The sequence below is a fragment of the Cyprinodon variegatus genome, unplaced genomic scaffold (genome assembly GCF_000732505.1).
Source record: "Cyprinodon variegatus isolate N-32 unplaced genomic scaffold, C_variegatus-1.0 Scaffold96, whole genome shotgun sequence".
NCBI classification, from domain to species: domain Eukaryota; kingdom Metazoa; phylum Chordata; class Actinopteri; order Cyprinodontiformes; family Cyprinodontidae; genus Cyprinodon; species Cyprinodon variegatus.
This window is the reverse complement of record NW_015150549.1, coordinates 839,226-864,999: the sequence shown is the minus strand read 5'-3', so window position 1 is coordinate 864,999 and position 25,774 is coordinate 839,226. Positions and strand designations below refer to the sequence as shown.

At 35.8% G+C, this 25,774-nt stretch overlaps 1 protein-coding gene and 1 pseudogene across 1 annotated transcript in view; both read left to right on the top strand.

The window, feature by feature from the left end:
• The window catches only part of cacna1i (calcium channel, voltage-dependent, T type, alpha 1I subunit), a 223,517-nt gene that overhangs the window by 127,150 nt on the left and 70,593 nt on the right, over positions 1 to 25,774 (top strand). The window contains exons 7-14 of the mRNA XM_015374068.1: positions 1,728 to 2,070; positions 3,759 to 3,851; positions 16,629 to 16,968; positions 17,053 to 17,456; positions 22,146 to 22,297; positions 23,482 to 23,667; positions 25,046 to 25,163; positions 25,291 to 25,446. Of these exons, the coding sequence (XP_015229554.1) occupies positions 1,728 to 2,070; positions 3,759 to 3,851; positions 16,629 to 16,968; positions 17,053 to 17,456; positions 22,146 to 22,297; positions 23,482 to 23,667; positions 25,046 to 25,163; positions 25,291 to 25,446 (1,792 nt within the window). The remainder of the gene's footprint in view (positions 1 to 1,727; positions 2,071 to 3,758; positions 3,852 to 16,628; positions 16,969 to 17,052; positions 17,457 to 22,145; positions 22,298 to 23,481; positions 23,668 to 25,045; positions 25,164 to 25,290; positions 25,447 to 25,774) is intronic.
• LOC107084286 lies at positions 6,364 to 6,576 on the top strand (annotated as a pseudogene).

Below are 25,774 nucleotides of genomic sequence, written 5' to 3'. Positions count from 1 at the left end.
TTTCTTTCTTTCTTTCTTTCTTTCTTTCTTTCTTTCTTTCTTTCTTTCTTTCTTTCTTTCTTTCTTTCTTTCTTTCTTTCTTTCTTTCTTTAATTTGTGGTGTTTTATAAGAGATTCTTAAGTCTAAATGAGCACAAAAAAGGGTTATCGATCAGTTGTTTATGCTCAGGATAGAATATTTATTAATCTTTACTACTGGATAAGTATATGTAAGGATTGTTTTATTATTTTGATGGTTGTCTAAAAAAAAAATTGAAGGATGAATAAAATAGGTCAGGACATGTATGAATCATTGATTTCATGGGTTGTGCAGTTGGTCAGATAGCTCTTTGTGAGCCTGATGTTTCAACAGTGTGAAATGATCAATCTGACTGCAAGGAAAATAGGCAGAGTACAAAATACAATGTTTGGCACAAAGTGTAACTACTATAAACGGTGAACCACTGAAACACAAATGCTGGTAAATAGTATCTGACAGTGTAGTTGTATCTTTCTCTCTGTCTGATTTTGTTCATTTTTACCATTACAAATATAATGAGTTCCCTCCACCTCTGTGTCTCCCCATCCTTTCATCCACTTATCTCCTCTAAGAGTATACTATGCTGTATTCCAATATCAAGCTGCAGAGCTACATAAAATAGCCTTTATAGACAAGCAGTTTTGCCGGCACAGAAAAATAAAAGTACGAGAGTCCACTCAAAGTCCACTTCAGTGTATGTAAAAACATTTTTTTCTGTATTTAGAATCCATGATTTTGAATCATTTAGGTATAGTTAATGTCAAATGAAAAGAGTCAATGGAGCCTGTTATTTAAAATCTTTTAAAAACTGAAATTCGGCTAAGATAATATGACCGCAGTTGTCTCAGAAAAATCTTTATTAAAATATTCCATTAACAGCAACATTTTCTTTAAATAATTGTCATTGTAAGTAACTATCTATATATATAAAAAAAAAGAAATACAAAAATGTATTCCCATCATTTACTTTTGCTCTTTGAATGTTGCTTTTATCATCCTTAATACAGATTGGAGTTTGCTAACTAGAGAGAAAAACTGGGATGTAATCTCTCCATCCATTTTCACACTTCATTTAAATCAGTGCCATGTGGGCTATTTGCAGTAAAATTGTACAATGTACGTAATCAGCGTTCTATAGCATTGTTACTGAGGGCCACCTAAATCAGTCATCCAGGATGTTATAGATTCTCAGGTCCTTTCAGTCTCTTTCTTGACTTTTTTTCTTAGAATTCTTGTCTGTTATACATAGAGCTTTGCTTCGACTGTTTTAATAGTATGGTGTAAAAAACATATTATTAAAGGAGATGCAAGCTTCTTAAGATAAAAGTAATACTTTTCATAGACTGAAATACAATTTTTCAAGCAATGCACTAAAGTTTAATTAATCTTCCATTATCATTATTTCTGCACAATTTAAGAACATTGGATTAAAAAAAAAAAGAAAGAAAGGAAACACAGACAGCAGACTAACAGGTTCTATCATGAGTTTAGATATAAAATAAGGTTTAAAATAACAGAACTAGGACCACTGGCCAATACCTGAGATGAAATCAGAATCCGAGGTCTTCTGTGGTATTTACTTCCAACATTTCTTTAAAGAGACTTTTCATTTTCATCAGATTAATGACATTCATGACATTGGCTTTTTACTTGGCTAACTTTCCTTCTTTTTTTCTAATTTATCATATTTTTGATTCAACCCTTCCAGCACCACGGGTATCAGTCTCCCTAGACCTTACTACATGGCTGATGAAGATGATGAGCGGCCTTTCATTTGCTCCTTGCCTGTTGACAACGGCATCATGTCCTGCTTGGATGTCCCAGCCCGTCGTGAAGGAGGCAGAGCCTGTTGTTTGGATAAAGAGGACGTTTTCTACCGCCAGTCCATTGGATTGAGTCCTGAACCTCTGAGCAATGGGAGTATCAGTGTAGCTGGCCTGTGTGTCAACTGGAACCAGTATTACACCCGATGTCATACTGGGAGCAGTAACCCACACAAAGGTGCTATCAATTTTGATAACATTGCCTATGCCTGGATTGTCATATTTCAGGTGAGTACTTTAAACTTCTACAAAATCTTTATCTCTCTTTCTCTGTACTTTTTGTTTAAAACCTTATTTACCCAGAATTATTGGATTATACCCCTTCCTTTCAGAGGTTCATGACAAGACATTATCCTGGTTTTAATATTTAGGTGGGCTCAAGTATTTGACGAGCCATTTCAAGCGCTTCAAGTGGCTCCATGGATTAAAAGCTTGGAACAAAATTGCTTGTGAATCACAGGCAGCAGAATATAAAGCGGGCCAGAAAAAAGTGCCAGCATAAAATTACCTTGAATGTTCTTTGAAAAGTTTAACACAGATCAAATTGTAAAAAAACAAAACATGATTCTTGTCAGTTTACCTCTGGATAGTGATTTATACCATTTACAGTCAAATCCTACATTAATTCACAGATTAGAGAATAAAATAGCATTACCCCTTGATGACTATTTTTGTTTATTAAAAGGCGCTCAAACTAATATAATTGTACATATTTAACAGTATTTTTCTTTTCCTTTTAAGCAGGGCTAATATTACCGTATTTCTGTACAGTTCTGTCTTCAAAGGGCTGTTCAAATTGCTTCATGTCTTATTTCTTTTTGGGATAGATTTCCATCAAACATGATTATTATTAATATTATTAATGATTTTCTAACCAATTGTTAGTGATCTCCCTGGACACTTTCCTTTTCATTCAAGAGGACATTTTGTTATCAGAGTATGTTCATGAAATAGTTTAGGCAACTGTGACATATAGCCAAAAGGCTGTGTATACATCTGTATTGACATTGTACATAAAATGCATGATCAAACTATGGATTCTTAGAATTAAGACTATGCCTAATTTGCTGAGTAATCTGTTTTTGGACACTCCCCGACAACCAGATAAATGCTGACTGAATGTATCTAGAAAAATATTAACCCATAGTAAAATTTTACTCCTTACCATTCCTTTATTTATTTACTACTGCATGAAAATAAATGCTGTTATTTTTTGGACGCAACAGCCAAGTTATGTAAATGCTGTTCATTTTAATTTTTATAATATATAATAGATAGGTTTTGGTATTTAGCATTTATTAAGCATTTTTAAGTACAGGTAGAATTTGTATCAACTGACCTTAACAAAACAAATACTTAATTTTCAATGCATTTAGATGGGAAGTAACAGGTGTATTTACTTGGATTTAATTGTAGTTTAGGGGTATACAGTAGATACAGACAGACAGACAGACAGACAGACAGACAGACAGACAGACAGACAGACAGACATAAATAAAGGTATAGGTACATATATACTTTTTTGTATAAATTTGTGTGTATCAGCGTGTGTTTGTAAGAGAGAGAAACAGAGAGATAGAAGCTTTACTAATTCACAGCTAAAAAAAACAGTCCTTTTCCAATCTGTGTCAAAATTTGGTCCGCGATGTAAATTGTAGGAGCAAGATTTAGTCACAAAAAAAGGCTGCTTTATTCAACTAGTTCTTTGTTATTCAATCCGACCTGATTTCAGCCTTTTGCCAGAAAAGCTGTATTGACTATGAAAATGAAAAGAGGAAAACCAGAGGAGTTGGCTAGTTCTGTTACTTAAATGTTTTATTGTTTCAATAAAAGCTGTATTTAGCTATAAAATAATAAGAAAAGAAATGCAGAAGATTGGAATTTATTTTGAGTTGTGTGTTTTTCTTTTCCTTTAGGTGATTACTCTGGAGGGATGGGTGGAAATTATGTACTATGTTATGGATGCGCACTCTTTCTACAACTTTATCTACTTCATCCTGTTGATAATAGTAAGTCTTTTCTATACTTATAAAAAGCTGAATCATAAAACTACATGTAAAATCAGTTAGCGTAGTCAGACATTCATATTAAGTAGCAATTTTGACAGATACGACAACAGTTGTGGGCTTTAATTTATTTACTGAATAACTCCTTTTATGATGGACCACATACATAACAAGCTAAATACTTTTTTAAAAACAATTGTGTTTTTTTTTTTTCGCTTTTTTGAATGCTTACACTTTCATATTTATATAGAGAGAATTATGCATTCACAACTACAAATATAGAGATAAAAATCGTTTAGTAAGATATAGCAAAAACACTTCATGAAATGAGAGTTGCTGTAGGAGTTTTAATAGCAGAGAAGAGCTTTGGCATAGTGTTATCCATGAGGGCAATTGAATTAAAAAAGAAAAACTTAAAAATTAATAGTGTCAGAAGGAAAAAAGGATTGAATCGTCATTGAACTGAAAGTACCAAGGTAACTGGCATGGAGCAGCAATACCAACATGGAGCAGTCAAAGAAAACAATTTAGCAATGAGCAACCAAGTGTTTCAATTCTGGAAGAGAGTGAAAGAAGACATGGTAAGCAGATGAGACAGTAAGAAGTAAGCAACAACTGAATTAAGGCAGAGAGCTGTGGGAGAACGAAACTATAAACATAAGAACTCAGAATATGATCAACTATGAATTAACTAAATGACAGCATTTAGACTAGTGTGACTAGTTCAAGAGAGATGTTTGTCCCAGCAAGAGTCAATAACTCACATGCAATCCAAAACCAGTCTATGCTGTGGAAACACTGGTATTCCTGTTACCTTAAAGCTCCTATTTAATTGTTACTCGATTATTACTTGCTGTATTGTGTTTAATGTTTTCTTTTTTTTTTATTTATCTATTGGACCATGAGTCCGGAATAAAGTTGATCCATAACAAAGAATTAACAGAGCCAATTAAGACACACAAAAAACCCCAACTTATAATATAAAGCACAAATGAAATAAAACCAAAGTGGCAAAACTGACAACAGAATACTGGAAGATCTATAGAACATAAAAGACAACTAGAAAAATGCTGAAAGAAAAAATCAAAACAAAATTAAAACAAAAACCTTATTTAATAAGTTTGAAAGGAATGAATCGCAATTATTTAAATAGTTTATTTTTTGAGGAGGCTCACATGTTTTACTCCAGATTATTTTAATAAAGCTCTACAATAATTCAATATACAATTCTATACAATTTGATGTGACATTGAAATTGATGGGGAGTGTTGGCCTAGTGGGTTAGAGCAGTGTGCCCCGAGAAGGTTTCAAGTACCTGGTTTGATCCCCACAGCCTGGATGCCACACAATGGCAGCCCACTGATCCCCAAGGGGATGGGTTTCGTGCATAGAGTGAATTTCCCCATTGCGGGACAATAAAGGGATTTACATTAACATTACAAATATATTTCTTGTAATTTATTTTCACTGCAGTCTGTGGTTACAGCGTTTGTCAATGAGTGAGCGACAACAGACACTACATACAGGGAAACAGTGCTCAGCTGTAGGCTGTACTGCCCATCTGCTAAGCTCCACTGCAGTTTTTACAGACAAATTAGCACCAATGTTAATCATGAAGCTGTCATGACTAAGGAAATATTGTTTGCGGGCAGACCATGTAGAAAACATGTTGTTCGTAAAGCAACAGCTTTTTGCACAGCTTGGATTAGAAGAGTTTAGAGCAGCCTTTACATGAGAGACCCCAAGATTGTTGTTTTACTAAGGATACAAAGTGCAAAATAAACCAAGCTTCTTTTAACATATAGAACACCATAAATCAAGATTAGAACAAGGGGGTATGGCTGTGAGAGAGTAAGAAATATTATCAAGGATAGGAAAAATAAATGGTACTCATTTTAAATGACGGCCTACAGAATCAAAAAGGATTTTACCAAAAGTTGGATTTTTAAAAATGGGAAACTTTAGTTTGTATTTTCAGAGCTAGTTATGAGTTTTTCAGTTGTTCTGCTTATTTATTATAGTGATTTGTGAACATAGTCTCTAAGTATTAGGTATTTTTGTCCTCTTGAACAAATAAAACTCATTTGTGAAAAAAGGAGACAATGTTAAAGAGACTGGTAGAGGCAGGGAGCCATGGATTGGGAAATATGAGGAGGAAGCCATAATCACCTAGTTAAAAGTGCTTTTAATCTGTTGAGCTTGTAGATTTAAAAAAATTGCTTTAGATGTTTTTTTTTTTTTTTATTAAACCCTAACATGAGATGGCTGAGCTGGGGGAGAAGAGGAAATAAGTATAGACTGGGTGTATCTTTCGTTTGGTAGTCAAATGGGTAGTCACATGTTGGAGGGCTGGGAGGTATGCTTCTTTTCTATTTCAAGCCATGCAGTGGTCTCTCAGGAGATAATGACCAATGCGTAACATTTTTAAGATGAAATACGAATTAATAATATTTAAGTTTTGGTTAGCCCATGTCTCCTTGTACTTGTAGATTTTCAGCTCCTGTGCTGCTAAACCATGGCTCCTCTTGTCGGAGTCTCTCCTTTAGTAAAGACAGCCAGATATTCAGCTTTAATTGCTCGCATTATCTATGGTAAAAAGAGATATGATCATCTAAAGCTCATTGCAGCGGAGGAAAAGAGGATTGAGGAGGAGGAGAAAGCTCACAAGGAGAAGTAGAGGATTGCCAAGCAACTAGCAGAAGCAAATGGAGAAACCATCCTGAAGTAAAGCAGTGGACGTCTCTGATATATCCTCATCCTTGGGCACTTTCTACTCTCCTCCTCCACCCTACCCCAGTGGTTCACTGTTACAATACAATCAATACACCCTACCCCCTCTGAAGCTCCAGTACCTATTTGGATCCATCAGAAATAAAGTGTTTCCCTCAGATTCTGCATCTCTCAGAAATAAAATTCATCTTTCTTTTGAAGTGGTGTCATAAGAACAAAAGAAGACTAAATATTTGTTGTATATTTCCCTTATAATATACAATAACATATAAATAAAATATATAATATACAATAATAACTGTTCATTCTATTAAAGAAGAACCTGTTGACCAGGGAAATCTGATCAACACATTTTAGATCCTCACTCTTTGTACAACATAATGAACAGTTTAAATGAAAAAAAAGAAGGAAAAAAAAGAATTAGAAGTATTTATTTAATACCCATCCCTGCCAGCTTTCTTATTGCTGTTCTGACGTATGTTTCCGATCTTTACATTGTTGGATCTCTTAGTTGTATCATAGTTTCAACTACCTGATGCCTAAGCTAAAGATATTGCATTGTTCAATATTTAATTGATAATGAAATTGGTGCATTTAAAAAACATTTTCTTCTTAAATGCCATACATTCATTTTATAGACTATAAAAATACTGTTTCTAAAAACAGCATAAAAATGCATAAAAACTTGAGCAAAATCAGCTAGAATATTTTAACGTGAGATAAAAAAAAAAAAAAAACATTAACTGGCTTCAAGTTTGCCCTGCGATGGACTGGCGACCTGTCCAGGGTGTACCACACCTCTTGCCCATAGACAGATAAGCAGCAGCACCCCTCGCGACCCAGCTTGGGATAAGTGTGATGGAAATTGGATGGATGAATTCCAGTTTCTATTTAATTTATGATATCACTTAACAGTAAGCAATTGTAAAGTGTTTCAGCTGAACCGACTGGGTTGGATCATTTATAAATATCTCAAATTCTAGGTGCTCATGAAAGCACCTGAAACATGTTTAAATGTTTTTAGGGTCGATCTAATATAACTGCATGTTAGTTAAAAAGTTATTTTTTTAAAAACAGTTTCCTGTGAAATAGGCCTCCAGCAAAGATGAGCCAACTAGTCATACAAAATGTCTATCGGCTATGGACGGCCAGGCTGGGTATTGTTATTCACTTTATTTTATGTTTCAAAAGCTAAACAGATATTTCAACTATCTTTTTCACAAATAATTGTTTTATTTGCCCATGCTGCTAGGTCAGTTGTGTGTGACTTTCTTAAATGATAGGTGGACTGTCACTATAAGTTTGTGTAATGCATTAGTGCGGTAGTAAAACAGAGCTTGATGATGCTGCCAACATTCTTCTAATGAGAACACATTTATGGAAGATTTATGTTATGACGGTAACTTGGAATTATTTAGTCATTGAAACAGGAAAGGATGAAAATCTAAAACTAAACTGTATGTTTTTGCCTTTTTTTTTTTACAAAATCTAAAGGTTTACAAAAATTTTTTTTGCTAAATCTAATTATCAAAATTGAAGAAAATAACGCAGATGTAAATATTTAATGATATAGGTGGGAATTAATTTGGCAGTTGACAGGTATTGATTGATTCTTTTGTCCTCTGTGTCTTACCTGCATGCATAGCGATGCGTGCCCCCTCACAAATCCCTGCAAACACTTGCAGTCTGTCAGTGTCACATTGAGAGCTGAGCTCAAATCCCTAAAGAATCCTCCCTTTTGTTCACATAAAACACTTTTAATTCCAGTCCTTTAGCTTCTCTATGTGTGCCACAGTATGCGTTTGTGTCTGAGCGTTGATGCGTATTTTCCCTGGTATATTTCTGTTTTAGCCTGTTGGAGAGTGCTTAGATATATGTGTGGAAGTGTTATCATAATGCAGCGTGACTGCTAGCTCCAGCTACTCTGCTACCCAGGGGCTGTCTTGTCTTTTTTATTAGACTTTTAATTGCCTCGCCTTCTGAGGCAGACACGAGCCTTTCCACACTTTTACTCTCTCTCCTATTTTCTCACCGTCTCTTCATTCTTTAACTTGTCACTTCTCCTAGTATCACTCCAGCTTCCTGAATCTGCCAATCTCTGCTCTCTGCACTATCTAAACATTTCAGACTAGTAACGTTTCCCCCCCAACTCTACCCTCTCTCTCCTCAAGTCCATCTTCCATACCCCTTTCTCCTGTGAGACTTACTATTTCTTTGTACCTTTTTTTGTGTTCTCTGTTTTCTAGCACCCCTCTTAGTCTCTTTTGCTGCCGTCTTTTCATCTTTGCTTTCTCACATTGCTGTACAAGCAGGCACTATTCATGTAGCTGTCACTCTACTGTTTATTGTCAGCAAGCGTAAACCCATGAAGATACTGTCACAAACAAAGACACTTTCAAAGTTATTTTCTCACACACGCAGGGAAGAGAATACAATCTCACTGTCTGTTTCTGATTTGCTATTGGACATTATCCATCACATCAAACCATCAACATTGCCTTGCTACAGACAATTGGTGAGATAATAGTTATCTTTTGATGTGAAAACATTGTGTGTAAAGGATGAAGGGAGGATAAAGAAGAGGAAAGAAATAACCAAAGGCATGAGTTAGAATCTGTGGAAATTAAAACAGAAAAGGATGATGAAATCTCTTTGAAAATAAAGAGAAGGAAGAATAGCCAGATATAGACTAAGGATAGGGGAGCGAGAATTGGAAGAAAGATGACAAGTGGGCTTAAGAGAGCAGGTGGTGAACAGGGATAAAGCAGGAATGACTGAGAGATATGCAGGAAAATGCAGAAAGTGATAGTAATGGACTGGTGTGTCAGGGTGAAATCCAAGAGAGGGTTTTAGAGCAAGTGATGTGATGCAAGCATTCCTTTGATGCCACATGAAATATCCCTTAATTAGAGTGAATCTCTCATCATGTCCTCTGCGGCTCACGTGCTCGGAGCAGACACCCTGATCACAGGATGGGGTTAACAACTGTGTCATACAATAAGATGAATGCCAAACCCTTCAAATTGAACCCATGTAATGTTACAGCAAGCAATCATAGCAGGTAAGCGCACATTATGTACTATACGGCATCTCTGAAGAAAAAGCACCATACACAAAATGATTGGCATAATACTGAAAAATTCAGGTCAAAGAAGAAAAAATGTATAATCACAAGGAAAAGAATGAATAGCGCACTTGACACTTTGCATAATCAAGCCTTTAAAAAAAATGTGTTTAGCTTCTGGCCTGTAGATGAGGACCGATTTTTATCTCACCACATCTTAAATTATTTTTTATCAAATCAGTTTTTCCTGCTAGAATCTGCCTGTGGTCATTTTTTATGGATTATTAGTAGTTTTTACTCTAAAGTGTTAAAGATAGGCTCTCTGTGTCTACACCTTAGAGCTCTTTCTCTCCAGATCTGTTTCCTGACAGAGATCACTCGGGACAAACTCTTTAAGTAACACTTCGTAACTTATTTGTATTGAATAACCAAAACAAATTTTGATAGAAATTATAATGTTACTTAGATCCGAGTAGGTGCTTATAATTTCAGAAGGCAGGTGCATACCCCCCGGCTCACCTTCCAAGACGTGACCCCGATAAACAGTTAAATAGATATTTTATTCATCTTCAGTATGCCACATCATTACATCATACACGTTAGCAGATGAGGAGACATCCATGGCTCAAGCCTTATCAAAATGTTACTTTGTTCTTAGCTGAAGGACACCACTCTCATTCCATTCCCAAATGTTTGACACGTACAGAATGAAGATTGTAATTATATATCCGGACAGAAGAACTGTCTTAATTAGATAAACTATTGCTGAAAACATTAGCTCTGACACGCAACAGGCAGCTAATATTAAGGTGTAACTCACACATCATCAATGTTAATTATCCTAACAAAAGGGAAATAAAGAGATTTTCATTTTGCTTCAAACAAGGAAAGAAAGAACTGCTCATATTTAAAAACTCTAGAGTTCGTCAAGTCTCCGCTAAGTGCAGAGCCCCTCCCCCCCCATTCTGCCCCCCTCCGCTGGCTGGCGTTTTGGCCCGCCTGTGCTTTGGTGGTGCTCTGTGTTTTGGGGTGGATGCCCGAGCGGGTACTGGCTCATTCCTGGCGGCTGCTTCGAGGGGCAGCTTCGTGGGGCGCCCCTGGGGCCTTGGTTCCCTGGGGCCCATGGCCGGTTCCACTTCAGGGTGGCTGGCTGCCCGCGCAGCCCGCAGACTCGTCCCCACGGCTTCTGGGGGCTTTGGCATTGCGGCGGCTGGGGATTTCCTCAGGGCTGTCTGTCCCTAAGGGGGGGGGGGGGGGGTTCTTCACAACCACTAATCAGCATCTTTCTTTTGGATAAACTTTACATGCAAAAGTGCACTCTTACAAACAACTGTAAGTGCTTGGCTCCAGGTACTTAGTGATTCACTTCATACAGGAAGCCCATAGTCTTATTTTCAGCCACACAGTATACGTGTCAGATTAAATAATACTATATATACTTCAGTGATGGTGTCATGGGGTTACTTGATTGTGTCTGTTATACTATATCCGTTGGTTGTGCTGTTCTTTTTACATCTCTCTTTGAAGATGTTTTTGACTTAATTTGTTTGTGAAGTTAAAAGGCCAGTTTATGCTAAGATCCTTCTCAAAAAAACAGAATCCAAAGATGTGAAAATCAAACAGTAACTGGGTTTTCTTGAAGTGAAAATGGGAATTCAGGTTGGCTCTTATGATGTGGAAGATAAAGGTTTGTTTTCTGTTGAAATGCTACTTAACACTCGCTCTTGTGGAAACTCTAAAAATCATGCTCTCTGTGGTGGAACTCATCTTTTTCCATGGGTCACAGAGTTTACATAACAACCATTAGTGCGCCTACACAGCAAAAATGCCATTTTTTTTATTTTACGTGTAGTATTAACAAAATAGTGTGAGTGTTGATTTAACAACACACAGCAGTAAAATAACACTGACAGTGTAACTTGTGACATATTTACGTTGTGAGATTAGAGTGTTAACTGTTCACTGTTTAGTTTAAGCCATGCCTTCACATAGTAGCTCAAATGACGTAACCTAATTTTTTAGACGAAGGAGAAGACATTTTCTTTTCCAATGAGGAAATGCCTGTTTTTCAAAAAATTGTCAACATCAAGGTCAATAATGATTAAGCTTTTCTTTTGACTACAAAATTTTTTGAGATTGTGGAGGATGCGTTTGCTGTTATCTGTGTGTCGGACCTGATATATTATCAGCTTTTTGAAAGAGAAAAGCCTCATAAAAAGGTTCAACTTTGAATTTATCTGCATTGTTTTGAATTTTTAGTGGTTAGCGCGCACGGCCCATGTTTTGGAGGCCTTAGTCCTCGACATGGCGGACCCAGGTTCGAAATCGGACCTGTGGTCCTTTTCCGCATGTGTCTCCCCCTCTCTTGTACCCCCTTCCTGTGAGCCCACTGTACAAAAAACGAGCCACTAGTGCAGTAAAAACCTAAAAAGAGAAAAAAAAATGTTGAATTGATACCAAACTAGTGTTAATTTTAACATTATACGTATTTTAACATCACACACAGTATTGTTGGATAATGAACAATGGTTGGTGTAATTCAACACAATATTAATAAATTTTATTTTAAAACTAGATAGTGTGGACACATAGACACTTTTTTAGTGTTAAATTAACACTGGTATTTGTGCTGTGTATATGTGGGGATTTTATTCTAATAAAAAATGTGTTAACATGGGCACTTTTCATTAAAGGGTAAGCTACATATCTTCCCCAGAAGTACTGGAAAAATATTTTATATATCATATTTTACAGTATATAATATTTATATTCCCTATGTTGTCCAGTATAAGTCCATTTTTTTGGGTGAATGAGATTGGCAGATCAAAAACAAAGAGTTAAACAAGCTTTTTAACCTTTATTAAGTTTATATAGTATTTGATATCTAATCCTAAGAAAATACGTTAGTCAGCACGGTCACATCATCATTTTAAAGATAGTCTCAAAATCACATTTAATGGACCTAAATGATTTAAGTATTTTAGTATTCTAAAGTCAGTGGTACTGTTTGGATTTCCGCCTATCATTGTCAAACTGGTGGATAGATGAAGAGAGTTTTTAATCATGTTTAATAGACTTTCACAGTACACTGAGCAATAGAAGCCAACAAGCAACAGCATACTTTATGGATTTAGAGCAAAGAAGTAGGAAAAGATGGAAAGAAACACTTAAATGGTTATGCAATTTCTGTCATAATGTGTGGGAAATCAAACTGCGAGATGGGCTGGGTTAGGTAGTGAGTAAAAGGAGCTATTGCTTAGGGGTAACTAGATGACAAGAGATAATATAAAATGGAGAGAATGATGAAACAAGTCAGATCGAGCTTGAGAAAGTTTCACAAATTCTTTAAAGCGGCAATCATTATCTAGAGTTTAAATAAGAAACATCAAAATCATTTTGTGGAAAACAGCAACACTTGATTTAGCATCCCCTTGCAAGATCCTCAACATGTTTTGTTTAAAAGACTGTTTTATAGGCCTTTAGTTCTGACCTGTAACAAATTCTTAAACAGTGTCTTGCAAAATCCTTTATATGTCTTCAAGTTTGCAAAGTTTTTTATGTTGCAAACACAAACTTTACCATATTTGATGTGGATTTTATTTGATATAACAACTCATTAACTGGAGATTAATTTCAAGTAAAAATGTTTTACTAACCTACTGTATTTTTCTCTTCAAATACAAGTCTTAAAATGGCACCTTGCATTTGAACCATTTCAGTTTTACAGAGTTTAGTAAAAGTCCAAAACGAGGTTACGCCATTAAGCAATAAAAATAAAGCTTTAAGTATCTCAAAGAGTGCAGTCTAATCCAAAAAAGGCTATTCCTGGAGACAGTACAGGACCTTAGAACATGGGGGCCACTAGGATAGTCAATCATGATATGAATCTACCAGAAGTCTCCCATAGTCATGCGATTCATGACATACTTATGTGAGGGAGGATTTGACTGATGCAAGTAATTTTACCTGTCACTGATTTTTATCCCACCAATTTTATTGATTGATTAAGGGAATATTAAATTATCTGTTGTGCCTTCTTGCTGTTTAGTTACTTGAGACCTCAATGAAATTACTGTATTTTTATTTTTATTTTTTTTAGTTATTTTGTGTTGATATGACATCTTTGAAGTGGTACCGGCTTTATTTCTTATATCACTGGTTTATACTGATTGTTTCATTACATTTTACTTCTGATTAGTGTCTTTTGTGGATATGTCATAAATTAACTAAATCTAAGAACAGCTTCCTCCAGTTTGTTTTGGGAAGTTACAAAAAGCGTGTCTTGTTTGTGATACACTGTGGAACAATCCCCTATTACCCTTCTCTCTCATATATAATGACAATTCTAAAAGAACCTAAAATACTAAGACTGGTTCATCTCCATCCCGTTAGTGTGAGTAAAACAGTTTAAATCAGGAACTAGTCCTGCTGAATGCATTGTGGGACCTGCCATATTATCTTTCTTTCTATTCTAAGTCTGAGTATTGTAAAATCCTTACCAAATGTGTTGCAATAACTCAATAGACTGAATCAGTGAAAGAGAGCTCTCTTGGTAATGCTATTTCCCACAGTGCCATATACCTTAATGCACATTCATCTGCTCTCACCTGCTTTATTACAAACAGAATAAGGAGAGAACAGAATTAGGTGATCAAGTTTATTGATTAGTAGCTTAGGATAAGTCTTAAATTTCACTACTTTGATGTATTTTTTCTCACAGTTTTTCAACATGACCTCTGGTGTTAGGGATGACTTTGATCTTCATTTTTTTTTACCCCTTTTTTACTTTGAAAATGTTCTCATCATCTGCCATAAAAACCAGATTACGATTTTGCTCCCCAATGCAATTTATGTTTGTTAATCTCTACAAAGTTGAATCTGAATTTTCTTGTGAGAAGCCTTCCTCTATTTCAGAGGTTTATGTGTTTTTTCTTAGTTCTTTAAATGCTACTTTAATTATAAAAATAATAAATCAAATAAATTGGCATCTGACGTAAAGCAGGTGCTGGATCGGTCCATTGTAATCCATAGCTGAACTAAAAGGCAAATCCTTCGATTTATAGGTCGATCTATGTTCCCACCCTCATCTACGGTCATGAGCTGTATGTCATGAACGAAAGAACAAGATCCTGGATACAAGCGGCCGAAATTTGTTTTCTCAGTAGTGTGTCTGGGCTCTCCCTTCGAGATAGGGTGAGGAGCTCAGTCATCTGGTAGAGCTCAGTCTACTCAAACTAGAAAGGCTGCTCCTCCACGTTGAGAGGATCCAGTTGAGGTGGCTCTGGCTTTTGGTTAGGATGCCTCCTGGACGCCTCCCAGGTGAGGTGTTTCCTCAACGGCTTTCCTCTGCTTTTTGTCCACCATTACACTATCCGGTTGGTTTGCCATTACCATTCAGTCCGTATGTATCTGGAAGTCCCACAAAATCTTGGCTCGGTCATTCTCTACCATCTTTGGAGGTGTTTCCCACTTTAACCTTGGGGTTTCCAGCACATATTCTGCACAGATGTTCTTGTACACTACTCCAGCCACTTGGTTATGGCGTTCCATGTAAGCTTTCCCTGCCAGATTCTTACACCATGCAGTTATGTGCTGAGTTTGTTTTTTGTAAATAAACGTTCTGAACTTTCTTGCTGACTGTCTCACCTTGAATACTGGGTGCATCTGTTCCGTTCTATGACATGGATGTTATAGAGCATTAATCTGCGCATTAATCTGAGGAGATGTTTCCACTCAGCCTCTCCTTTGCAGTAAGAAATTTTCTTTAAGCTGCAGCCACGCTAACATTTCAGACATTTGCTAAAAGTTGTACATGCAATATATTGAAAAATGGTGAGGGCTTCTAATAACCGACGTACCTCAGTCTCCATCATGGAAATTGTATCCGTTTATTTCTGTCACTTCAAGTACCTCTCCTTGAAGTGGGCTTTAAATCAGTGAAGAGCTGCACCAGTGTTAATGCTGCACTGAAGTCAAATAACAGCAGCACTGTGGATCTTTCACTCTCTCTATTTCTATGGATGTCATTGAACACCTTGACAAGGATAATCACTATGCTATAGAGCACTACATAGTGATTATGCCATTTTAGGTGAGTGTCTGAACACCTAGTGGATAGAAAACTAGTGAACTCGAAATTTCCCAAAATGCACCTTCACATGTAATGATCATCCATGATCATTGGATGAACAGTTAATTGGATGAGCAGTTAATAATGATAATAGCATTTGAACTCTGTTGATCTCACATTGGAGAAATTTCCCACTGCATTTAACCCATCCCCTTTGGGAGACGTGGGCTGCCATTCTGCGGTGCCTGAGGAGCAGTGTTGGGTTAATGGTCTTGCTCAGAGCAAGATGTCCTAACCACTAGGCCGCCACTCCTCCCATATTCCAGATTGCTTTGTTAGCGCTCTTCTCGTAAAGCATCATGGGATTCATTGTGTTGGTAACAAATAACAAAGATGATGCAGGCACCGTGCAGGGAGGCGGAGTTACATGACCAATGTTGAGCGAAAAGTAGTGATCATCTGTCAGAACAGTCAGTTAGCTGAGTTCACTATAAAGTCAACTATATAGTACCCGCTCTATATAGTGATTAGTGGTGTTAGGGGTTGGAGCAGATGTTTGGACAGTCCTAAGTGCAGCCAAATTGATTGGGCTTGATTGCCAACCTTGCTGCCTAATATTACTCATTCTTTCTTTTACAATTTCTTTTCCAGTAACTGTAAATAAAAACTACTAGTTTTAAAAGAAAATTCTTTAAGATAAAAACAAATTTATGAGACTGATTTTAGGTTTATTTAAGCACAGTTTAATCAAATCTTAGAATAAAACATTTTTTTTAATTACACACAATTATGAACTTTTAAATTCTTATACTGGGCTAATAATGTGACATTCATATAATGAAGTGTAAATCCAGTTTGAGATTTAATTGGAAAGTATTTATTTACAAATTTTTTTGCATACCTCTTATCTCCTCAGGTTGGATCCTTTTTCATGATCAACCTGTGCCTTGTCGTCATTGCAACCCAGTTTTCAGAGACGAAGCAGCGGGAGCATCAGTTAATGCAGGAGCAGCGAGCTCGGTGCTCATCCTCTTCGACGCTGGCCAGTGAGCCAGGAGATTGTTATGAAGAGCTCTTCCAGTTGGTTTGCCACTGCCTCCGCAAGGGCCGGAGACAGACCATTGCATTTTTTAACAACTTAAGAGGTAAACCTCGTGGATTCCAAGGTGTTGGGAGAGGAAGACGTGGAGGGGTAGAGAGAGAAGGGAAGGTTAAAAGAAGAGAAGAACGTGAGAGAAGACTAGTGTCAAGGCCTGGTAGGTGGCTGTAAATATGATAAACACAGCAGTATCGCATGTGTATGCCATACACACTCACCTTCAAACATGTTCTTTTGCCAGCTCATCCATGCCCTCATCATCATAAAGCAGACAACACTTCGGCAGCTGAGCCTGTAGCCCTGACTGCTACCTCGAATGTTGATGGTTGTCCCCGGTGTGCTGCAGCTCTAAAACTAAAAGATGGAGTTGGATCTCTATGTGTAGCTGGAAATGAAACAGAAGAGGGAACCAGGGAGAAAAGTGATGAAGATAAGCAAAAACAAGGAAACCAAAACAAGGACAGAAAAAAACAGAGTAGTGGGGAGAACCATATAGGTTGTAGTCCAAAGAAACAGTGTAAAGAACTTTGGCAGCAGACAAGGAAGAAGTTATGGGGCATTGTAGAGAGCAAGTACTTTAACCGTGGCATCATGATCGCCATCCTAATCAACACCATCAGCATGGGGATTGAGCACCACGAGCAGGTAAGCATTTATTTCATTTTCTTCTTAGTCAGTATATCCCTCTTGATGTTTTTTTTGTCAGATATCTTTTTGGTCAGTTGCACCCCAAATATTCAAATATTTTGAAATTGTATTTATAGAAAAAATTGTGAAAGATTATCACAGATTTTGCCTTATACTTAAAAAAGAAAGACAGTATACATTCCAATGATTTTAACATACAAACAGGCAAAAGAATAACACCTAAACAGAATGTACATATTTTGTACTATCATTTTACAATGGTTTAGAACTTCTAGAAATGTTATATTACTTTCAAATAGGGGTGCCACTGGAAAAGAGGTGACCAAGGGCAATAACTATCTACTGTATGTTGGAGCTTCCAACTGTTTTGGAGCACAACAACCAGTTGCATAACCTCTTATTTAGGTATGTTGCAATGGTGGAATGGAAAATCTTAGTTCACTCAAAAAGATCTCAATAATACAGCCATATATTCACATTTCCAGTTCAATTTGATTTAGAAATATTTAGTTGATCTGATAGGGAAATTAGAGAATAAAATAAATTCATATGACATTCACTTGTTCTTTATTTGTTTTTGTCAAATCTTGTTTGAATACATTCTTCATTCAACACAATTTGACAAAGTATTTTGAAAAATCTTTGAAGATATTCCAGGCCTCTCTTAAAAAAATCGATGAATTAACCACATAACAGGTTTAAATCCGAGGAAACCAATAGAATCCTGGATAGATGTTAAAGCATCTATCCAGGATTCTGTCAGATTTACAGTATTGGCTCGCACTAGGATGTCGTCTAGTTCTTTTTCTCACTGTTTTTGTAAGCACTTGGAGGCCCATCCTCACGGCACCTTCCAAGTCCTTCCAGATGCAAATCAGTTATACATCCACCATTCTGCTGTGTCAATGGTGTCTACTCTTTTGTATCTGAGCAGTTGTTGCTGCTATGGACCACATTAACGACTTTGCCCAGCTTCTGTTTGGGTGTTCTGTCTGTGGTATAAATGTCTTGACAAAACATTTTAAGAAACAATTGGTGGCAATCCAATTTCCTCTGTTTTAAGCCTACTTTGTGGGTATAATGACCTGGATGAATGACTTTGCACAGGCTTTTTTTTTTTGACAAAATAAACTATAGGGCCCACGTATTTTTAATTTTTTCATCTTTGATTGTATTATATACTTTTAATTAAGGCTTATTTCAGTGTGTTAGAATATGACAATGTTTGCAGAATAATGAGAGGGAAAAAATGTTATAATACATTTTGTACTAAGGCCATAACAACATAATGTGGAATGAGGTGGTGTTAGTTCTTTCTTGAAGCACTGGGAGTTTCTTGAACCAAAAAAACATGACTGCACCAAGATTAATAAGCAGTATTTCTCGCTTTTATGAAAAAACAAAACCTGTTTATATTTACCAAGCCTCACAGTAATAAAACTAGTGCGTTGACATACCCTGTCCCTTTTTTATTTTCTATGTTTTTATTTTTTTTTTGCCTGTTTTCTGAACTCTTTGTATTTCTATCAATATTTCTCACTCTCGCTATACCATCGCCCACTCATGCCTGCCACCGCCACAGTGGTAGGTCGTCTCTCATCCTAGCTGCTGCTAAAAATAGAGAGACAGAATGGAAGTGACAGAGAGACTTTGCTGTGTTAATGGGGAGGAAATACAAAGCTAGGATGTCTGCCTGCTAAGAAAACTAGAGTATTTCTTTACCACTGGTTGAACACCAGTATCAAAGACCTCTTTTAAGTCTCAGAACTGTGATCTGGTCCTTACATATCCTGCAAGATATTTGGTCCTCCAACATTTTTCAATATGCAGGATTGCTCTAGGAGGTAGGGAAAATGATCATGTGTAGCTGAAACAAAACTCTAAAAATTCACTATGTGTCTGTTGTTAAAATTTAATTGGAATCTAATAAATCTTAATTTTAAAATGTATTCATAAATGTTATATATTGCCTGAATTCAAAAAGCATAGAGCTAATTTTAGCAAAAGATTGTAATCAGGGGCCCACGCATTATGAGACGATTCAATTGTATATTTCCAATAAGAAACTGGAGCAGGTCTCCTCTCAACTCACTATTTGCTCTGACTATATATGGTGGCTGCAGCTGACTGTTGCTTAAGGTAGTAAAGAATTACCTATGTCAACCTTTGCAAGATAGTAACATAGAACAATTGTTGCTTTCACATAAAGTTGTAAAACCCGTCAAAAACACAAAAAAGTCACTAGATTTGTCTCTAGTAGCTTTTGCGATACAAAATTCCTGGCGGGGGGTTGTTAAAAAAATGCTCATATATAGGGGCCTTTTGAATAAGCTTGCATGTTCTCTTTTTAGATTCATGGCTTTCTTGTACTATGGGTCTTCTTAAGGTTCAAAATCAGGCTAGGTACATTAACTTGAGAGTTGATAAACTGTCATTGGGTGTTAGTTAATGGTTGTGTGCTCTGTATGCCTCTCTGTTGGAATGGTGATGGATTGATGACTTGTCAAGGGTGTGCCCTTCCTCCATTCACCCTGGAGAATATAAATGCTGTTGCTTTGACTTCTGTCTAAACACAATCTAAAGAGCAACATAAAGTATAGGAAGTAGGTGCAGTATATCTTTGTCTAGAAATACTTTCTAATAAAGTTAAATATTTAACATGAATATTATTTCACTTAAATTTCTGCGATATATTTACCATTAGCATTTGTCAACAGCCTTCTTTGCACCTGTCTAGTTTGTAAGAACAAGAAATATGATAAACCCACTAAACACCATTTTATGACACTAAAACAAAAATAAAGTTTTGAATTGATATTTTTTAAATTCATCCAGGGAATTCCCTATTTCTAAAGTATAATCAGTTAAATTTAATTCACTTATCATGGTTATGTTAATTTGGCACTCTATAAATAAATAGATTTGAATTAAAATACTTTATGAATGCTCAAGGAGTTTGGTGCGATTAGACAACTCAATTTCCTGCGGGACAATAAAGGACTTTAAATATGATCTAATGTGATTCACTGTCCACGGTCACTACATGCTCATCCAAGCAGTCTTATTGCTGCAAATCAGTGAATTGATGCTAAATTTCCTTGGATAGAACACTTCTTTACCATTTAGATTTTAAGTTTCATTAATTTTACATTTTAAAGTGCATCGTTGCCGCATTTGTTGTCTGTAAGCATAAGTTGAATTGATTGAATTATGTGATCATGTGCAGAGATAACATCTCCATTTATGTCGGGCTTATTCAAGCTAAAATACACAGGTGGTTATTGGTGGGATCTTATTCCGCTATGGATAAAGTGTTGAGTATTCAGAATGGAACACATTTATTTGATCTACTTAAGACATTCTGTTCTTTCAAACCCACTTCCATATTTCCCTTTAAGCTCTTTCATTGACAAATTTATATCCACAAAACTAGTGCTCATTTTGTATTCTATCTTTTTCATGGACCACAACAGTGGCACTTGGAGTGGTTTTCTGCTGCTCTGTGAACCGAAAGATGGTTGTAAAAGATTGGCAGTTTTTCTGACCACCTAACCATTAACCAACAATCATACCAAACTCCATGCCACCTAAATCCTGTTTCCACACATTCAAATACTTGTTTTAAACTTATCTGTCATCTATACTTGACAGAGATGCCCGAATTGAATGAGTTGCTGCCGTGTGACTGTCTCATTCACTATGTTATAAAATATACAAGCATTGAAATAGGCTTATAAAGTGTCAGATGTGATCACATGTAGTTAGAGTTGCGATCAGATTTAAGGGGCTGGCATGTCTCCATGCTGATGGACATGTATAGTTGACCAGTTATTTGCACTGCTACTAACTTATTACAGTGACAAACAAGCAAACAAACAAACAAACAAACAAACTGTTTCACTAAAAAAATAGAAAATGCACACTCAGAGATGCAACAGTGTTGCACAAAATTGCTAATTACTTCAATGCAATTTTTTTAGAACGGCTTTTTAGACGAATAATAATTAAAACCCTTTAGTACATCTGTGTACTGTAAGCATGCATGTCTTGTTCATCAACAAGCACAACTAACATCATGTTAGAAACACTAAAATGATACACACTAGGGTGTATTTATCTGAGACCCATAAAATGGTAATATGACCATAAATCCTTGGTTTTATTAAAATATTTAAACATAAAACGACTTGATCTTTATTTATTTAGGATATTTTTGGTAAGAAAGGCTTTATTGTGGATATAGACTTTGATTACAAGAAAACTGTGCTAAAAGCTTAACATAAATTTAATTAAATAACATTTTAAAAAGATGTAGCAAGCTACAGATAAAACCTGTTAATTGCTCATAAATTTTTAGATGTATAACAAATTAGTAATAAATTAGACCCCCAAATCCAAGGCTGTGTAAACACATTTTCAGAGCAGGGTAAGTATTTATCAAACAATTCTAATGATTTTTCACTAAACAAGTTCAGCTATCACGAAACATGTTCTAACTAGAAATATTTATAAGCGCTTTAGTCTAGTGAACCTATAGCTACAATCCCTCCATTTAGCATGTTTTATGTCTATAAAAACTGTCCTGATCCTTTCTAGATTTGTTTATCTGTCTTTGCTCTCAGTTTTTAATGCCTTTCCTTTCTTTTTTCTCTTTCATTTCAAATTTTTGGCCTTTGTGGTGCTCAGCCAGATGAGCTCACCAATGTACTAGAAATCTGCAACATTGTTTTCACCAGCATGTTTTCCCTGGAGATGATCCTAAAGTTAACTGCTTTTGGCTCTTTCAATTACTTGCGAAACCCCTACAATGTCTTCGATGGAATCATCGTCATTATAAGGTACACACAAATGCACAAAGTCCTCACACATATGTCAACATCTACAAATAATGGATTTTTAAAGGCGGAAGTGCTGCAGTGAGGTACAGTATACCGGGACATCATTGATCATGCAGAATAGTAGTATTATTTTACGAACAGGAGTAAATATTGACTTATAATTAAGTCATCATGCTTGCTTTCATTTTTTTCAAAGCTTTTTTTAACACTGATTATTCATTAGAGATAGTGATATTAAACTCTAGTTTTGTTAAAGTGTCAAATACATGTAGACTCATTCAAATGTACCACCTGTATAGACCGGCAAGCCAAGGTGTCAGGCAGCACTAAAACATGTTTTGTGTTTTGTTGTATGTGCCTAGAGCCTTCTGTGAATGGCTGTAGCTTTGATCTGCTTGTGTTTTTTCCAATTCATCTGCTTAGAAGTCTTTGTCTGTGATCCCCATTATAAACCACAGATCAAATACACATCAAAGCACAGAGAAATGAAAAAAGATCAAATGTGCAACCCATCACAGAAAGATACAGGTTGATTGAAATTTCTCTGGCTGTCTTCTAATCTTTTGCTCCTCAACCAGTTTTGCTGTCTTCATTTAACTGAATGTCCTCTATCATTCAGAAAAGCCCACTCTGTGAAAGAGCCCCCATTTAGTCTACATCAATTCAGGGCAGAGTAGATATTTTGATCTGTTTATCAGCTGTTTATTTTTTTTTTTTTATTCTTTCCTACAAAATGGCTCCCCTTCAGCTTACGGTATATCTAAGTTTGCATAAACAGTATATTTTGCAGTGTTAAAGTAACACTTTAAGAGTTAAATTCTAAACCAATCCGAGTGCATTTGGTCCCACTCTGAATTAGTCTTTAATTATCTCTCTACATAGTGTATACCTTACTCCAGTTTTTGTTGTAATAACTCTAAAAGATCCAATGTACTTTAACACTCCATATTTAACACTGTAGAATTTACTGTGTAAGTTTAATAAGTTGGATTTATGTGAAACAATGTTTGAGACAGAAAATACATATATCTTGTTGAAAAGATACAGCATACTGTAGATAAATGAGATTCTTTTTCTGTATCATTTTCTTCTTTAAAAGAAAATGATACACATCTGCAAGCTGTTTCCTCATGCTACTATAGTCTTTTTTTTTTTTTTTTATCTCTGTTTGCATCTCGATGCAGTGTTTGTGAGATTGTTGGCCAGTCGGATGGTGGTTTATCTGTGCTAAGGACATTCCGGCTGTTGAGGGTGCTGAAGCTGGTGAGGTTCATGCCGGCTCTCAGGAGACAGCTTGTCGTTCTAATGAAGACTATGGACAATGTGGCCACCTTTTGTATGTTACTAATGCTCTTCATCTTCATATTCAGGTAAGATAGCTGATGTTTACTCTATAATATTGAAATGCTTGGCTGAAAATGTTGAGATTCCATTCTTATCCCAGATTTCAATCTGAATATCTCTTCATAACAGTATCTTTCAATTTAGAATGTTTTTGATTAAAAATGTTGTGGTGTGTTTGGTACTGGTGAGATAAAAGCCAATAAAGTAGATTATACATAAACTGCCAGTTATACTGATGGATTTTTTTTCTGCCTGTATTTTCAGTTAATACATTAACAGTTATATAACAACCATCATAATACTTCTTTTGTTCTTATATCTGCATTTATCTTAGCTGGACATAGCTAAATTTTAACCACAGAATGTACTTCAGAAAAATCAGATCAGATCCATCCATGGTCAGATCCATAGCTACCGTACGTTCATAGGCCAAATGTTGTAGGAACGTCTTTAAAGCCACAATATTCAGTAACTACCGTACATAAAGATACATCTTAAAGTGTCCATCAGAATAAACTATGTTACAACATGTACATGAGAAAACAAAAAGTAGCAGTTTCTAATTGTTTACTGTGGTTGTGTATAATCATACATCATGTATGCATCTGGTGAAATATCTGGTAGCTCACCAATGAGCGAACATACTTTTTGAAATCTTTTCGATTACGTCTCTATAGTTTTCAGCTGGATAAATCTGGTGCTTTATTAACTCTTATGGGACTTATCTGGTACTTTTTTTTAACCATGTAATTTTCTTTTAGGTTTTCTGTATACTTCAAAGAACTTTCTTTGAGATGTATGTAATTGGTTATGGTATTTAACCAGGAAATCCAATTTAGAACTAATTGGATTGAATTTGAAAATAGTCTCTCTATTTTCCAGGCTGTAAATTTGCCTACCTTCTGTCAAAACTCTTCTTGTAGCATTTCTGAGCTCTACATAGTGGAAAAACCAACAGAGGTTTAAAACTTCAACCTTCCGGTTTTCTACTAAAGCTCTCTAATATTCTCTTTAACTTTTAGTACAGTTGAAGTTAAAAATGGCCTTCAGGACTCATAATATGCTGTCTTTTTATGCAATCTATATGATTTACTTATGTTCACAGATGTTATTTTCCTGGGCTACAGCATAAATAGTTTAATTCATTATACGGCAAATTTGAATTTTTGATCATCTTCAGCAGAATCAGATGCTGAGCATCCTACACCATTGTTCAACCATTTAGATAGATTTTATATATCTGTATATATATTTGTGTGTGCATGAGGGTGTGTGTATGTTTAAATGAGGAAATGTAAAACAGAGGTTTGATAATCAAAAATCCTTTCCATGCACAAATTAAAGAAGATAAAGATAAGTTTCAGTCCAACATGTTTTTTTGTGTAAGACCTTTTTCTGTTGCAGTATTCTCGGGATGCACATCTTTGGCTGTAAATTCAGTCTAAAGACAGAGACTGGGGATACAGTACCAGACAGGAAGAACTTTGACTCTTTGCTGTGGGCTATTGTCACTGTTTTCCAGGTATTCAACTTATTAAAGCTGATAATCTACAGTAGTTAAATACAGTAATATGCTCATTATGGTTTTTATAAGTATGTGTGTGTTAAGCTAATATGAATTTTATTCATTTTCCTTGCCTTTCCTTTAGATTCTGACTCAGGAGGATTGGAATGCGGTTTTGTACAACGGCATGGCAGCTACCTCACCACTTGCTGCTCTTTACTTTGTGGCGCTCATGACATTTGGAAACTATGTCCTGTTTAATCTACTAGTGGCCATTTTGGTTGAAGGGTTTCAGGCAGAGGTAAATCCTGAGTTCTTTTTTTATGATGAATTTGTGATAAAAGAAACAAAAACACTGTTATTACTGTCAAATGTCAAGTTATTTTAATATTAACATGCGACAAGAGTGTGTCGAAGAGAGGAAAGGTCTGGACTCTTTAATTGAGAATGTATGGCCTGAGCTTAAAAGCTCTTTCTAAACCAGAAAACCGATCAATCTAAATGTGTTTTGCCAGTTTTCATATGAGGTCAAAGATTCAACCATAAATATGCCTGAAGCTTCTTGATAACTAAAAAAGCATTTAATTTCTCTGTAACCATACATATATATAACCATAACCATATATATA